Genomic DNA, 17,063 nt, shown 5'->3' with positions numbered 1-17,063 from the left:
TTGCAGCCGTGTGTCTCCACCTCTTCCTTCACTGTAACGTCCATATCTGTGTTTCCTGCGAGTACAGGAGTGTGGGAGAGCGTGGGTGTGACAGCCACTCAGCCTAAATGGTGACATGTCAGGGTGTCTTTAGTAATAGTAAAAGAGTTGCATGTTCCCTTGTTTTCCAGGAGGTATGCCAGTGCCTGAGGTGGCGTCTGACACTGCCAGCGCTGCCACCATGTTGAGCCCCGTCCTCAATGCCTCCAATGGAGACGGCTCCGAGTCTGAAACCACCTCCGCCATCCTCGCCTCCGTCAAGGAACAGGTTAGAGCTATCTCTCTCTCTCTCTCTGTGTGTGTGTGTGTGTGTGTGTGCGCATGCAGCATACACATTGGGGTTGTCACAATTAATGAAATATGAATACCAGAAAGAAATGAGGATAATTCCTCCTGTCCTTACAGGGTGAGACAAGGCGACAGTACACAGTAAACACGAATGATTGAATGCCCATCTGAGCTAATGTGTCACAAATATGTCGCCACATTTTGATCTGTTAGTGGAAAAGCCTCGGGCTGCAGCCGCTCGGTGTAATTTTGAAAACGCTCTAATGTGGTGGGATGCATCATTTCCCACATTTTGTCAAAGTCTGAGCAGCTTTGTTGGTTTACTGTGTGTGACATGGCAGTTAAAGGGACAAGACAAAGTTTCCACCTTGATGTTTTGCCTTTTGAATCCTAAAGAGATAACTGTTCAGACTCGAGCTGACTTGTGCATTAAGGTGTGCATCCTCATACCTGTCCTATACATGTGTTGACATACGGACGAATAGCAGATCACGTGTTGTTTATGTTACATTTTTCCTGGCTTTAAACTGTTGTACTTGTGTCACCTGGCTGTTAGCGGTCAGGAGTGAGCTCTGCTGCACCTGTAACCGCACTTCACTATGTGACACACTGTGGAGTTCACTTCTACTTCACGTTTTGATAAAAGTGAGATTTTAAACCACTGGAGGCGAGCAAAAAGAAGACGGTGTTAAGTTGGTCTTTATCCAGTGAACCAACTAGTCCCCTTGAAGAAAGGCTCTAATTGGCTCGATTCTCTCTCCAGCAGAGCATCGCCAGACTTATTCTAAATTGTAGGCTATTACAAAACCAACTGGAACCAGGCTAATAGCGCCGGACTAGGGTCATTTATCAAGGGTGGCTTCACGGCTACACTGTTCAAAAAAGCTGTGAGTCTAAGACTGTGGTGGCAGCTCAGTTGTGGCGGGAAAGCAACAGTAAAAACGTAGCGAGCAGATATGTGACGTTAGCATCGTTTCAGGATTCATCTGCTGGACCTTCAGGAAACAATCTGATGAGCAGTCTTCATTGGCAGCGTCACCGTGGTAACACACATGCATGTCACCATTCCTGTGCAGGGATACATCAGAAGGTGAAAAGGTATTACAACAGAGGTGTGCTGTGTTCGCGTGAACCATCACGGCTGCATGTTTTGTTTAGTGACAGTTGCTAATGTTTAACTCGTTTGTTTTTCAGACGGTTAAATCTCGATGTGTTCAATAGCGCCGCACGGATCGCAGTTATATCCGCAGGCTCTGTGGGTAATCCAGGAATCGGGCCGGGTCATGAAAGTTAACGTCAGGATTAACAGCGGATGGGTGGAATAATATATAATGTATGAGGAAAATGTTAATTACATTTCCTAAGATGTGAAAATATTTTAAACTTTATTTTTCATCAGGCAGGAATTAGACTGTGTTTGCACTGTTGAACTGAGCAGCAGAGGCACTCGTGATTTTAATATCAGGTTGTGTTCAGGCGGTGTTGGAAATACCTGTTGCCTCACCAGGTTCTTTTTACCAAAAAAAGGTGTGGGTCTCCAAATCGTGGAAAATAATTTGTTCAGGTGGGTGGATAATTTATGCATACATGCAGAATCGATGACATCAGAGCTGATCTGCGCATCGTTAATGCAATTAAAGGTTTACAACAACACTCGCAGCCCCCTGAGTCTGTACTGTAATGCTCATTGTGCGCCTGGAAACTGGACAGGAACTTTTCTGAGGAGGATCTTGTCATTTGTTTTAGAGGTAGAGGTGAACCGAGGTGTTGGACACGTGGAAATGTTCACCTGCTGCTGATGCTGGTGGTGTGGATCACCAAAGTCATGAGGGTTTAACCACTGAAAACCCTTCATGCCTCTGCCAAATTTAATGTTAATCCACCAGGAAGTTGTTTAGATATTTTAATCTGGACCAAAGTGTTGAACAGATGGACAGTTGCAGCGGCAGTGCCAACCCCCAGAGCCACACTACTACTGTATTTAAAAACTACTTTCATTCAGCTGTAGGATAAATACCAATCAGCATGAAGTAGATATAATGAAACAGTTGGTCCTTCAGTCCACCTCTGAGTGATCACATCTCAAACGCGTCCTCAGTGCGTCTTGGGTGCGTTCACACCTGAACTTCAGAGCTGTCCACTTGTGATCGGATCACCCGAGACCCAGCGCCTAACGCCGCGCCTCCAATCAGTCCCTGCACTCGCATGTAGTACACTGTGTACACAACACAGTATCCTCGCAAAGCGTATAGAGGAAGTGTTGTCCCAAATCAATCAATCAGTTTTCACAAGTTTGAAAACAACGTTGGTGGTCCCTCCCGCTTCTGCTTTGCAGCCAAGATGGCGTCCGCTGAGGGTGAGAAGTGTCCATCGTTTTACACTCGGTTATTTGACCGGTTTTGAACGCAGCATCCAGGTACTCACAATCCACTGTGCGTTCGCCATACTTGTCAAAGGGAACGCACTTATGCACTCAAAATAGCGAGGGTGAGTATGAGGCTGTTGCATTGTGGGTAACACAGGCCCCAGGTTTTGAAAGGAAGACAAAATTCTGCTGCTGATTCTCTCTTTCTTTTTTATCTGTCCATCATGAGTCCGACAGCTTTACTGTTACATCAGTGACATCGCACTCCTGTAACAGTAGATAGCACTGCTGTGAATGTTGGCTCTGCGTGTGTGTGTGTGTGTGTGTGTGTGTGTGTGTGTGTGTAAGTAAGTGGGTGGACACTTGATACTGTGGACACTGTGTGTGTCCTTGAGTACTATAGGATGTGAGGAAAAACTACTCGGAAGCTAAAGATAGCCAGTGAAAATGCTGAGGGTGGAGAAAATAATGGATTCTGCATGTTTGAGACGGAAGCTTCGCTCTGAGTTACTACAATGTTCTGAAAGACCATTTCAAGTCTAAGTAGGTCATGCAGACGTGGACATATACACACACACACAGGTCATGCACACACACACACACACACACACTTACAGATGATCTAGGGCATGGTAATGGCCCTCTGATGAGAGTGTGTAAAAAGAGGAGCAGACAAGAATGGAGGGAGTGTCAGCTATTTGAACAAAGTGTAGGCGAACAGATAGTTGCTCACTCCTCCGTCCTCCGTCCTCCGTCCTCCACGAGCCGGATTCATTATATTTCATGCTCCTGCGCCACAGTGAGGTTATTATTCTTCTTTAAGTCAGTCATTTGTCACTTCCTGTCACACTTGTTGTTTTTTTCACTGTGTAATTTTTCAATATGTTTGGGCTGATGCCAGTGTTTGTTAACAGGCTGCAAGGAGGAAGCAGGGATGTGTATTTTTTTCGGGTCTCACACACACACACAGACACACACACACACACACACACACACACACACACACACACACACACAAAGCCTTCCTATTCATTTTGGTTCTTAAAGACGAGGTCTGGCATGAGAGACCGAGAAAAGACGTGCACACGTGCAGTCTGCAGTCACACACACACACAGACACACACACACACACACACACACACACACACATGTAAACGCTGCCTCTGCTGACTCACACCAGGAGATCCCTGCTGCTGTTTCTCCTCCGTTTCCCTCTACCCACATGAGATTGATTAGCCATTCGACGTCGTATTTATCACATCTGTCAGCTTTTGTCCTCGTATCGTTCATCATCGCCGCTGTCAACACATCTGCTGTTGGGGGAAGCACGGTGTTAAGTGCCAGCTCTGAAAGAGGTTCCTTCCAGTGTGAGAGATGTGGCCTATTTGAAAAATCTGAGATATTGTCTCGCTGAATGACAGATAAAGTGAAAGTGGCGAAGGGTATTGATTGGCTGTCATTTTGCTTGCAGCCTGGCAACAGCTCTCAAAGTGTGTTTTAACATAAATCCTCAAAACGGTTTCATCCTGTCAGCAGACAAGGAAACAAACAACGCACTTAATTTTGTTTTTAAAACAGTAATTCAGACTTTTCTTTTCGGAAGCTTCCGGCCCTTTTTGTGGCGCTAAATATTAGTTTCGCTTGTCCACATTTATTTAAGGACCACAAAGAGCTGTGGTGCCGGTAAAATGTTAGAAAGGCAGCAAATTACAGGAAATATTGCATCTTTTTTTGTGTTGGCTCATGCTGTTTGTAATTTCTTTGGGTTCATATTTACAGGCACAAAATACAGGGGGGAAGAAAAATATATACATACAGTAGCTACACCTGATTTAAATCAATGGCAAACCACAGCCCCAGAGGAAAATGCACATGAACTTCAGCACCTGGAGAAAAGCAAGATGTGAAATCAAAAATAAGAAGTTAGCAAAGACAAAATGCTTGAATAACAGCAGTAAAGATATAATTAATTATTTAAATTACTTCAATTTCACACTGTATATTCTGAGTCAAGCTCACGTACAACACCCTGGTGCTGTAAATTATCACTATTTTTGCTCAAATATGTATTAATACGCAGCTGCACTATTTACTCCGGTGTGAGTAACTCGTCCAAACTGAAGCATCTCAACAACTGTTTGAAACGATGAAAAGTGAGATCATACCGTACGCTGTGGTGCACGCGAATCAAATGAACTGCAGCTGAGCTCATTTGCATATGTAGTCTCAGTAAATACACAACTAAACTGAAAGATTACAGAGCAGTTCGCTCACTATAATAACCAGTTGGATAGTTTTATTTGACAAATATAAGACCGCAGTCACCAAACCTGACACACAATTAAAATCTTCAAGGATTAAAAAAAGACAAAAGCTTAAAGCTTATTGTGATCCTCGTTAGAGAGAGCGTCCATGTGTTCGCGTTTGTGTGTTTATTCCCCCAAACTTGAAAGCAGCATTACATCACTGCTTCAGCCTTCATTTCCATTACGCCGGCAACATGACCTCCCGCTGTGTTTTTACAAGCGGCAACACTGGCTCAACATAAGTAAGTTCAGTAAAGAGATGTTGCATGCACGGCCTCATCATCACAGAGGGAAACATGACAGTGCGTGCGGGAGAGGAAATAGGGGAATTCATGAGGAGGGGGAGGGAGATGAAGTGAAGTCAACCAACGGGAGAAAACACAAAGAAGAAAAATCCATTACACGGGGGGGTTTCTACTGGTTTATCAAATCTGAGTTTGTAGGCAGAATGTGGTGTTTGTGCAGCCTCTCAGCCACGGGATAATTAATGTGAATCATGGCGTTCACTCTAATTGGCACTGCAGTGGAAAACAGCTTCTCTCTGGTTTGACCTACAACTCGTAGGAATCCAAATCAAAAGCAGTTTAGACTGAGGTAATTGAAGTTATATCTTTTTTTTTTTTTTCTCTCTGTAAGTCTAATTAAACTCATCTCGTTGCCTGCAGTACCATTATTATGAAAAAAAATATTGATGTGTTACGGTTGTTACTCTTTTACATTTCACATTTTCTCTCTTTGCATAAGCTGATGTGCAAGCGCCACACCTAATTTATAATCCACTTTAAAGCACACACACTTAAATACTTTCCGTTTATGATTGGTGTTATGACATGTGAGATTATAAAAGAAAAAAACAGGATTAATAGTTCTTTTTGAAAACAATCAACCTGATGTTAATTGTAGTCACTTGTTGATGATTCATTAGGTTCTTTTATCTGTGTTTGCTGTGATAATAATGGCTGCTATCAGCCTTTCCTCCCCCTCTCACCGCTACCCTCTTCATTTGTTTATGAAGGATTAATTAAGATTTGTTTAGCACCATCATAACTCATTAAACGATCAAATATAGTTCTCTTCAAAGAGTTATATATTCATAAGAAGGGGTTTCAAATGGGATCAGATATTTATTTTGTTTTACTTCTTATGTAAGGGAGCGAACGGAGGGAATGGGATGGGAGTTACTTTGGGTCTGACTCCACATTAACAGCGAGAAGCCTTCGATCCGTTCAGTCCACACCGACTCAGATCCAGCTGTGCGTCTGTCAGCAGCTGCCCCCCGAGGAGCTGGAACGACGGCGGCCAGACGAATCGTCTTCGCCAGGCTGATTGACAACAAAAAAAAAAAAAATGTATTGGATATAAATAGTTTTCAAGTCGGCTGCGTGAGGATTGCACAGGAGGAAAAACAGGCTTTGTTTTCACGTGTTAATTCATTGATTTTAAATTCTCCGCCCACCGTAGCCGGCCCGAGAGAATCCAGCTCACAGTGACACCAGGAGGTTTGATAGGTACCATTTAAAAAGTTCACAACATATAATCAACAGGAGGTTTGTGTGATTTTAGAGTCTGTGGGGATTGTGCTTCACTGAGCGCAGCAGATGAAAAACAAAATAGACTCGGGTGACGCACATCTCGGCGGTCTAGGGAAGCCGGGAAAGGCCACACTTGCATTTGTCCTCTCGAGATAACGGAATAATTCATATAGTCATCACAGTATATGATATATCATAGTGTCTGCTCCGTGCGACGGGCGAGAGGCGAGCGTTGGAGAAAGCCCTCTACTATTTATTTCCAGCTGAAGGAAGAATTGAGGCCAGAGCACCATAGTAGAAATGAGACGAAATATCTTATGTTTTTGTTTCTGCTATGCAGTGCTGCTGTATGTGAATTGTTTTTGAGTGAATATGTTTTTAATCTGTTCGTGTCTGTGTGCATGTGTAAACCGAAGAAACCCCTCACACGGCTCCTCCCCCCCCTTTAGCTGCTGCGGCTCATGCAGTTTACAGGAATAAAAATGGCAGATTAACCATTAAATTTCTTAGTAATTATGAAACATTGGGTCATTAATTTCAGAGAGAGGTACACTGAAGCAGACCAGGTCTTTTTTTTTTTGTCTACTAAAATGAAACTGTAGCGGACAGATTATATCACCTAGAGACAGCTAGCTAATCAAGCTAATGTTAGCTCCATGAATTGGTTGAAAGCATTTCAGCTGACTCGTCTCGAAATGGGAATCCTGCAAAAAAAGAGTCTTAAATGTGAACTAATGTGAAAAAACTGAGGCTAAAGCTACATGTCCCATGGGTGAAAGTTAGCATCCTCGCTAACTGATAATCCAGGTACAAGAAAATAGCATTGTCTTTTAATTGGAGTGTAGAACTGGTTGTATTGTATGTAATGAGGAGGAAATATGTAAGATAACCCTGTTTAGCTGCTTATCTTTTGTTAGTGTTTTCAAAACGGTGTGCTTTCATGCTTTTGTGCTAAAGGCTTATTAGCAAAGGTATCGCTATCTGGAGTAGCAGAGCAGCTAACGTTAGCATACTCTGATAGCACGCATGTCCAGCTTCCACAGTGGGAAAATGCTACACAGCAGATGTGCTAGTCAAGGACTTTTTCTTTTCTTTTCTATTTAAGCACACAGTTTAATCCATTCCTTTACAGTATGTAGATAGGGCCTGTCAGTCCTGCCATGCTTAGTTACGGTTGCTAAGCTATTATTGGCTGTTTGGGAGCTGTGTTCAGTGAACCGTTAATTCATAGGTGCAGGCGCATATACTGTACGTTTACATGCAGGCTGTCTATAGCTCCAACTGGAAAGCACTGACAGGAGGCAGAGCAATGCATTGTGGGTAGGTCCGAGAATGGCCAAGGGGCTGTTACATTTGTCATCTCAATCTTGCTGTCAACTTTCTCTCTGCTACCTGCTACAGGGAGAAAAATAAAACTAGTAAGTGGGGTTGGACAGGCAGTAGTGGTGTGTGTGTGTGTGTGTGTGTGTGTGTGTGTGTGTGTGTGTGTGTGTGTGTGTGTGTGTGTGTGTGTGTGTCTGTCTCTAGCCTTTGCTGTGTTGAGGAGCTGTGTCTAGTGCTCCAGACTACAGAGTTCAGCTCTGCTAGTTATATTATGCAGAGAGCTGAGCAGACGGTTGACACTGCAAAGGAAAAGATCTGCACTTTATATTTCATGAGCCTGAGTCAAGTGGTGGATCTTGGTTATTTTATTGCAGGCAAATGAAGAAAGACACGGACGCAGCAGCAGAGACTGAGCCAGGATTTCAGAGCATGTATTAGTCAACACACTGGACTTCTTTCTATCATCTCTATCACCTCGGAAGAACATTGAAAATCAAAGGTTGCATTTGAATATATGTATTGGGTGGGCAGTATATGGATCTCAACTCATCTTCAAAACTATAACTATTTCATTTAACAAGGTCTCGAGATGACTTATAACTTTTAACAGCAGCACAAAATGTTCTATACTTTTCATACCAACAGAAGTTTTGTGGAAACAAAAAAAGATTCTTTCAAATCTTTAATATTTTAAAGCGTGGACCTTCTCGTGTGTGATCTCACTTTGCAAACCAGCAGTGGCCTTCATCTTTATTTGCTTTCTAAATTGATAAAATGAATCATTGGACCTTTTAAAATCAAGTATTTTCATTTACTTTGCATGTTTTCTTATTTTACTTACTGTACATTATATATTCCCATGCATCCTCATACATATTTGTCCCAGAGCCCCTGTGACAGTCGCAGACACCAGACATCTTTCTTTTAATTACATCATTTATCAAAGTTTCAGGTTTATTGCCAAGTAGGTTTTCATATGCAAGGAATTTGCTTTGGTGTTTTTTGTGCTTAACAATAGACACAGTAAGAAGAAATAAATATAAAGTACTGCAGGTCGGGTAGCTTAAATATAGATAGAAAAATATAATAACATTTAAGAATATGAAAAAATATTCAGAATATAAATATAACACGATACAAAAAGTAGGAAAAGTATGCAAACAACAACAACAAAAAAAAAAAATCAGGAAAACAATCACAAGCTGAAGTTGAACATGCATGCCTGTGAAAACACCCTCAGCTGGCCACACTCAACTCAGACGAACGTGTTTTTGGAGCAACAGAGCAGAGACGGTGTGTAGTATAGGAGCTGCGTGCACACCGCATGAGGCATTAAACTTTCTGTAGGATTCCTACAGAGCTCGAATCAGCAGCCGGTCTCCAGCTCCTCCGTCTCCTCTCTCATCACACGTCGTCTGCGGTGGAAGCGCATCCCTCATACATTTTCAAAAAGTGCATATTAATAGCCGTCCTTGATCAAAGCCCAGCCTCTGAGGTAAACTGACTTCTTTTGACGTCACTGAAAGAGATGAGCGCGCTAGAAGCTGCAGGATGAATAATTTTGCCATTTTTTCTCCCTGACCTGTTTTATTGATCTTGCCCTTGTGAAGCCGCGTGTTTTTTAAACATGCAATCATCTACAAATACACAAACCCGACATGATGTAGATGTATATGATTTTAGCTTGAGAGCAGTTATGACTTATAGGGACGGACTTTGAAGGACTCTCTCCACCAGTGTTGGGAAGTAATGTCTCACTTAGGGAAGTGTTATAGTATAATGTGATTACAGCTAAAATGTTTACTGTGTGTATTAATTACATGGGGATGACGTTGGATAATGACCGGCTGAGATGACATGTCACATCGTCCTGGAGCAAATCGTCAAGTGGGCATTATTTTAAAAAATCTTAATGGTAAATTCCTCGCCTGGAAAAATCATAATAACACTTGTAGGACAAAAATTATAACTATTGTGAGTCTGGCTTATGTCCTCCACCATCACCTGGAGTTGCTTGTACGTTCAGGTCATTATTAGTAATCAGAGTAATCATTTTGTCAATAACATAAAATTGTTTAAAGGTCCCATCCAGTGTAAAGGTCTGTGTCCATGTGTAGTGTGATTATAGATCAGCTCTAGCTTCTATATTAATACTGTGAAAGTATCAAAGCCTCAGTCCACAGAGAAATGCACACAGCCTGTATTCAGAAACTGAGCCTTAAAACCAGCCGTCAGGACTTCTGGAACTTTGTGATGTCACAACGCTCTCAGGCACGCCCCCCCAGCCCCGCCCTTGTGGATCGACACTTCAAATAAATCACCAGAAAAGTGTAGCTATGGGACCTTTAACGTGCCTTTTGTAATTTTGTAGAGAGCCAAAGTCGGCAGATTCACACGTCTTGTTTTTCTCCAACCAGCAGCGTAAAAGATTTTCAGTTCACTCTCCTATAAGACGCATTTGGGAAACCGAAACCAGAAGACTTTTACCACTTTAGTTTGGAAACTCCCTCAAATCATGAATCCTTTACTAGGATATATTTATTTAACAGCACATCAGCTGTTTCAGGCCACACAAGTCCAAAGCATCCTTGATAAAATAAAATGGAGCAAGGACGTTTTCTTGGCTACACGTTCACAGTTGAATCAGACCAGCGCTCCGGCCGCGAGTGACGATTCTCGAGAACCACGCGGGTGTTGCGGATAAAGAATGTGATCTCATCCAAGCCTTTAAAAGTTCGGTTTTCATCTTGTTCCCGAATCTGTCTGGTGAAACCGTTTCCACCGAGGACGGAACAGCTTTTTATTGGGCAGAGCTGCTTGTTTTTTTCCTTCTTTTTCCAAACGGCACCTGCAGATGCAGTGTGTTGTGCTGGGAGGGGTAGTGTTGGCAATCTTCCCAGCAACAGGCAATAAACTGAGATAAAAATACCAAGACCACAAGGTGTTTCAGTGTTATTAAAGCAACAATGTCAAGAAAACTCCCGAGAACTCTTACCCTTTAGATGTTTACCTCGTTTGCCCTGGCTCTCAGCATTTAACATCCTTTAAGTTAAAAATAAACAGTTCTACCTTGATGCTGGGAGAACACTTTTTCCTATTTTGCAGCACAGTGAATTTATTTTACACTTGCTCATAATTTTTGACGCTTCTAACCCTGTGCTTAAAACCAATTTCAGTGCTGTCTTCACGGTGGTGGTGGTGGTGGGGGTTTTGGACACACAGACGGTGGTGAGGAGAGGAATTAAAGCCCGGATCTTCAGCCGCAGTTATCGTAAAACAAGACAAATCTGTCTGGTTTGGGATGAGCATTTAAGTAGTTTTGGTATCGGCAGAGCGTTAAATCTCCTTGAATCTGTCTTCCCCCTTTCTTTTATTTCATCTCACCTCTCGCTCTCTCGTGTGGACTTGTTTTCCTCTGCCTCCAGGACAATTTTGTGACTGACTGGATGTACTTAATAATTTCCCCGGCCTAAAACAATAGCTCCCGACAGCAGCGGTCTTAGCTTATACAGCCACCTTGACATTTTCTCATTGAACAGCCCCCCCGCCCCCGAAACAACTAAATGCCAAGCGGACACCACGGGGCACAATTAGACCGCTTTACACTAGAGACAGAGAGAGAGAGAGAGATGGCTACAGCGTGAACACACACATATACATACACACCAACTTCGCTCCCCATGCAGCCCACCACTGTCCTACAGTCATTTATTTTACTTTACTAATTGCTTTAATGGGGTTTTCAGGGGCCAGCCTGTTCCTGTAAGCCAGTGGCTGCAACACTAACTCTCTGTCTCCATTAATAAGCTCACATCACAGCTGAATCTTTACTAATACAATCAGCTGACGACCACTTGATTTGTAGAACCTGCTCGTTAAGACATAGTTAATTGTTGTCCTTTTTACTTAGCTGCTTATCAAGCTATGATTACTCGCGCACGCAACACACACACACACAGATGCGTCCACACCGATAAAGCCCCTCGCTGGTGCAGTTCATAACACCTGCATTTTAAATGTTAAATTAGTTTTCCTTTTGTTTTCATTTATTTGCATCACACCTGATCAAGATTACAGCCACTCATTATTTCATGTATTGAAATTGTGTTTTGTTTGCAAGTTGAGTTAAAAAAACTCCATGTAAGTGTTCCTGTGACGGCCCACCGACAGAACCAGGTTTTTAATTATACTCACCTCAAAATACGGGAGCACAGACTTCCTCGGTCAATTAAATGCACAACAAAACCATGTTATCATGTCTGATATCTGAGTCAGGAATCCTCCAAAAAGCGCCAACGCAGCAGACACGGCGGAGAGGTCACGTTCAGCCACTCGGATTAGCTGAGATGACGCCAGGCAGACGGCTAGCTAACTCTGAGCCCTGATAAAATTTACGAGTGAGTTATATGAAAGAATTAACCCCTCTGTATAGTTATGTAGTCATGAAGCTAGCCATTTGTTGTACCAGGCTGTAAACATGTTTAATTCTGCTGTAACGTTGAACATTTTAACATGGCAGTCTCTGGGGGGTTGACTCGTTTTTGGAGCCAGCCTCTAGTGGCCCTTTTCAGGAACTGCAGTTTTCGTGGCTCTTCAGTTTTCAGCACCAGACGCTGCCGCTCGCATTACAGACGCACATCTCACCCGAGTCTCGTGCCTCGCGGCTGAATCTGAATATGACACATGACATGAAGACGCATATAGATATTATTATTTTTTAGCCATTTTAGCAGCTGCATGTGGAGAGACAGTGGAGGCCACAACATATGATCATGTAATTCATACGCTGACTTAAATAAAGTTGGTTGAACTCATTTTCTGGCTGTGCTGTGTAGTTTTACAGTTGCGTTTTCCCAAACTCCAAAGACCAAGAATTTTTATCGAGCTTAAAAAGAATAGCTTGGAAAATGTTGAGTTTTATCCAAGTGACAGTTTTTTTTCCAGCTGATATCATCCAGTGAGTGATGAACATGTTGTACTGCAGCAGTACATTGTGTATTGTAAACCCTTGGAGGACTGTAAGTGTTCTTTTTAATATATTAGCCCATTTATTATTCATCACCTCCGTTGGTTTCTGCTCATATCAGCACGAAAATCATTCAGCCGACCTTTTGAGTTATGTAATCCATCTGGATAAAAGTTTGTCACGTAAATGGAAAAATTCTCCTGGTTTTACACATAAAAGTCAGTTTACTTATCATGGAGAGTTCTCCTCGGTCTGTGAAAACAGTTGTGTAGTCTCGTCTGGTTCAACAACGGCGTTGTCAAGTCTGACAAAGTAACTCATGGTGATGTTGTCAGGTTTATCTCGGTTTGTGTTCACAGACTTCAGATTTATAACAGAGAGAGATTTTGTAGCCTGACTCACACGCGAGACTAAAAAAAATCAGGATAACACGGCGTCTGCTGCTGCTGCTGCTTTGATTTGAACTGTTCTGTTTTACATCTGTCTTTTATGAGTCCCATAATTTAATGGAGGCACAAAACACTAAACTTGAACACTCCTTTAAACTGCATTACCACACAAAGCTGATGTAATATTGTTGACATCATTATGAGGGATGACGCAACATAAGCAAAGTCAGTTTGTCAAATCAGTGTATGTTTAATGGCAATTGAAATTGAACGGAGATCAAATTCTAAATTGTGCATTTGAAAACGTTAAGTACATGATCTGTAGTTAAAACTTGCAAACACTTAATTGTGGTCCTGTAAAATGTGCTAAATGTACATTTTTACAATTGCTCCGTAGCTAGCATTAGCACTGGTATTTGTTTACTTACAAAGAAAAAAAACTTGTGCCAATGCCAACTCTCTACCACTGAAGTTAGCATGCTAACCAGCTAGCCCCCAGCCCGTCCTGTCTTTTAATACTACTCTGCGATAGCGAGTCACTGTCGCGTCCAGTCTGCCACTGTAGCGCTGCCCGCAGGACGTACTCTGACCTCTGGCAAACGTAACGGCGGCTGAAGCCTCGGCCACCATCACCACCACCTCCACCCACGCTTACGAGTTGCACCTTCAGCCTGAACTGTGACATTTTATGTTATTGGAATTGTTGTGCATTTAAACTGTGAATGTTTCCGGCTCTCTACTCCTCCAGTGATTTAGTGGCGCTATTCCATAAAGCTGGGGGAAAAAACAAAAGGCTGAGTTAAAGACCCACATCTTTCTGAGTCCATGCCCCCAGTTTATATCACAGGCGCTCTGTTATAAATTTGTAAACGTTGATAACCCTGAGGACACCGTCTGAGTTATCGTCTAAGACTTGACAAAGCTTCTCCAGAACCAAGACGACTTCATACACCTGCTTTCACAAGCTGAGTGGTTCTCCCCGTATCAATGTAATATCAAACACACACACACACACACACACACACACACACACTGACATGCATGTCGAGAGATGCCGCGTATTTACACTCTGCGATGTGTCTGGTTTCAGCCAAGTGCTCGGCCCGTGGTCCGCCTGGGTGCGATTAAACCTGTGGTCAGTGTGTCTGCAGCCAAACGGCCGTGTAAACTGAGCCAATCCAAATTTGAATAAAGAAATGACTGGAGGCTGCAGGAGCTTTTGCATGCAGCATGTGTTTGCTGGGATGTCATGATTGGTTTGGACAGTGTCATTCAGAGAGAGAGAGAGAGAGAGAGAGATGGAGAGGGAAAGTGGACAAGGATAAAGGAAAGCAAAGAACAAAGAAAAGTGTTGAGAACGGCTGAAGAACTTGGTGCTTTGTCGGGAAGCCATGGATTTAAATTTCGAGTCAGATTGTTTCTGGGTAAGAGATGGTTGTGCCTTATTTATTTATTTTTTTTTGCTTATCTCACAGCACATTAACCAATAAAATACAACTACAAAATGAAAAATGACTCTCAGTTTAAATGTAAGGTGAAGGCTTGTAGGCAGGTGGTAAAGTGATGTAATTAAATGTAATTCTTCGTGCCTTCTTGGGGGCTTGTTAGCGAACTACCGGAGCTGGCGAGCTGACTGGCGACATGATAGCTACCTGGGGACACATCGAGTGAAGTCAATTATACTTACATAGACCTAAATCACAAGCTTCCCTCATAGGGGCTTTACAGTCTGTACAGCATGTGATACCCTCCATCCTCAGACCCAAGGTTTGGATAAAGAAAAGCTCTGTAACCAGCCGCCGTAACGCACCAAACTACGGCTGGGTTAACAGTTGCAGGCACTTTGCTTGTTCGGTGTTTCGCTCAATAAAACAATAATGCGGTTGAAACCATTTCTCCATCTTAATTGGAGAAACATGTCCGCTGATTGCAATATCTAATTCAGCGCCCTCTGGTTATTGTGTAATAATTCAGCTCAACACTGATTTGATCCAGTGAAGATTTTATGTTTCATTAAACACGGTCTGCTTATAATTTGATTCCGTGAATTCAGTTCCTCTAAAACACGTGACAACTCTGCAAACTCCACTCTGCATGAAAACCTTGGGCCGTGTTCACCAAGTATTTTATGTCAGTTGAGTTTTAAGTGATGATAAAAAGTTTACGGCTTAAATTTTTTCGTCTTCGTTTTCACAAAGCTACTGAGAGCAGCTTCGACTAAGGAGCTGAGGGAAGGGGGAAAAGTTCACCCCGTTTGCTCTGGATGAACCGACCGTATCTACAGTGAGCGGTTGACAGGCTGGAGCTTTTGCATGCAGCACATATTAGCTGGGATGTCATAACTGTTTGTTGGTGTCACTCAGGGAGAGGGGAAGTTGACGAGTCAGGACGGAGGAAAGCGAGGACAAAGAAAAAGGATTTTAGATGCTGTGTGGACAAGGGCCGAAGGAGATTTTCACAGGGTGTTTTCTTGGTGCTTTAGGAAGGGAGTGTGACACCTGTTGGGAAACCGTGGGTTCGAATTTTAAGTCGGATTGTATCTGGGTAAGAGATGGTTGTGAATGCTTGTTTTGTCACTTTGCTTCTCCATAGGTTTTTTTTTTTTTTTTTTTTGAGACTTGCTCATCTTAAAGCACATGAACAAAATATAATTAAAATGAACAAGCAATTAAATTGACAAGTTGAATAAAGATGGATGGTGCAACAAGGCTAATTTGATTGTGCCCTCTGTTTTTATTGTGGTGACTCCATTGAAGCGAACTAACTTTGCTCTCCCTGCTGTTGTAAATGCTGGTCTGACTGAGCCCTTACAGCGTAATGCAAAATATGCTGTGACTGTTTTAAGTTTGTGTTCTTCAATAGATGAATAACATTGTTTTTGCGGTTCAACTGTAAAGTCATGGCGTATATTGATGGCGTTGTGCTAAAAAGCAAATTTTTGTGTTATATTTTCCCCTCGTTGAGCCAGTTAGCATGTAGCCGGAGAGCCAGTTAGCATGCTAGCTAATGGAGGATGCCGCTTTACGATCGACTCGCATCACGACGCGAGTCACTGCACGATGTGAGTCGCACACACACACACACACACACCATTTTACGACAGAAGCTGTCTGCGGCTAACTCAGGCTAGCTTTGGCCAGCTAGTTCTGAGCCGCCTTAGTTACAGCCGTACCGACAGTGTGGGAGAAGTGAGAGCAGTTTTGTTGTGTCTCCTCCAGACTGTGAGAAGATGGTTCAAAGATGGCCGGCCTTACGTTGTTGTTAATCATTTATGTTCGCGCGTGTGTGACTTGCATAGTGTAGTGACACGAGGACATGCTGTAGCCCTAGCCAATCACTGCAGGATACCAAGCTAGCTGGATTACTGTGACAGTTTGCTAGCAAGGTTTCTGGGATGCTAACTGGGATGCTAACTGCGGACTATCTGTCTCTTGTGCAACAGTTTTTATTCAGAGGCAGATCACTAAAATGTTCCTTTACAGAGGGTGATATCAAAGTGGATGGTACAACACAGCTAATATTATAGCCTCTTTTTCTCTGAAGCTACTGACAAGACGGACAAATCCACTGAAAATGGGGATTTCATGCAAACGAAATGATTTCACACTTAAATTTAGCTGTTATAAATACTGGGCCCTGACTGCACAATACAAAATACACTGTTATAATTGACCTGTTGCTACAGAGACATAAATCAGTTTCATGTGCTTTCAAATTCTCCGTCTGTGTAGAGAAGAGAGGCTGTTGGTATGAAAAAGAAAAAAGTCTTACCATGTCACAACTCGGTGTAGGTTAGGTATGTGTGTGTGTGTGTGTGTGTGTGTGTGTGTGTGTGTGTGTGTGTGTGTGTGTGTG

The 17,063-nt window shown here is 42.7% G+C and overlaps 1 protein-coding gene across 1 annotated transcript in view; it reads left to right on the top strand.

Moving 5' to 3' along the window:
• The first annotated feature begins 220 nt into the window (after window positions 1-220).
• ctnnd2 (catenin delta 2) overlaps window positions 221-17,063 on the top strand; it is a 162,762-nt gene continuing 145,919 nt past the window's right edge. The window contains exon 1 of the mRNA XM_022768920.1: window positions 221-307. Coding sequence (XP_022624641.1) covers window positions 221-307 — 87 coding nt within the window. The remainder of the gene's footprint in view (window positions 308-17,063) is intronic.

Source organism: Seriola dumerili, unplaced genomic scaffold, assembly GCF_002260705.1.
Source record: "Seriola dumerili isolate Sdu_G_001 unplaced genomic scaffold, Sdu_1.0 BDQW01001892.1, whole genome shotgun sequence".
NCBI lineage: Eukaryota > Metazoa > Chordata > Actinopteri > Carangiformes > Carangidae > Seriola > Seriola dumerili.
The sequence above is the reverse complement of the archived record's forward strand: the minus strand, read 5'-3'. Positions and strand labels throughout refer to the sequence as shown.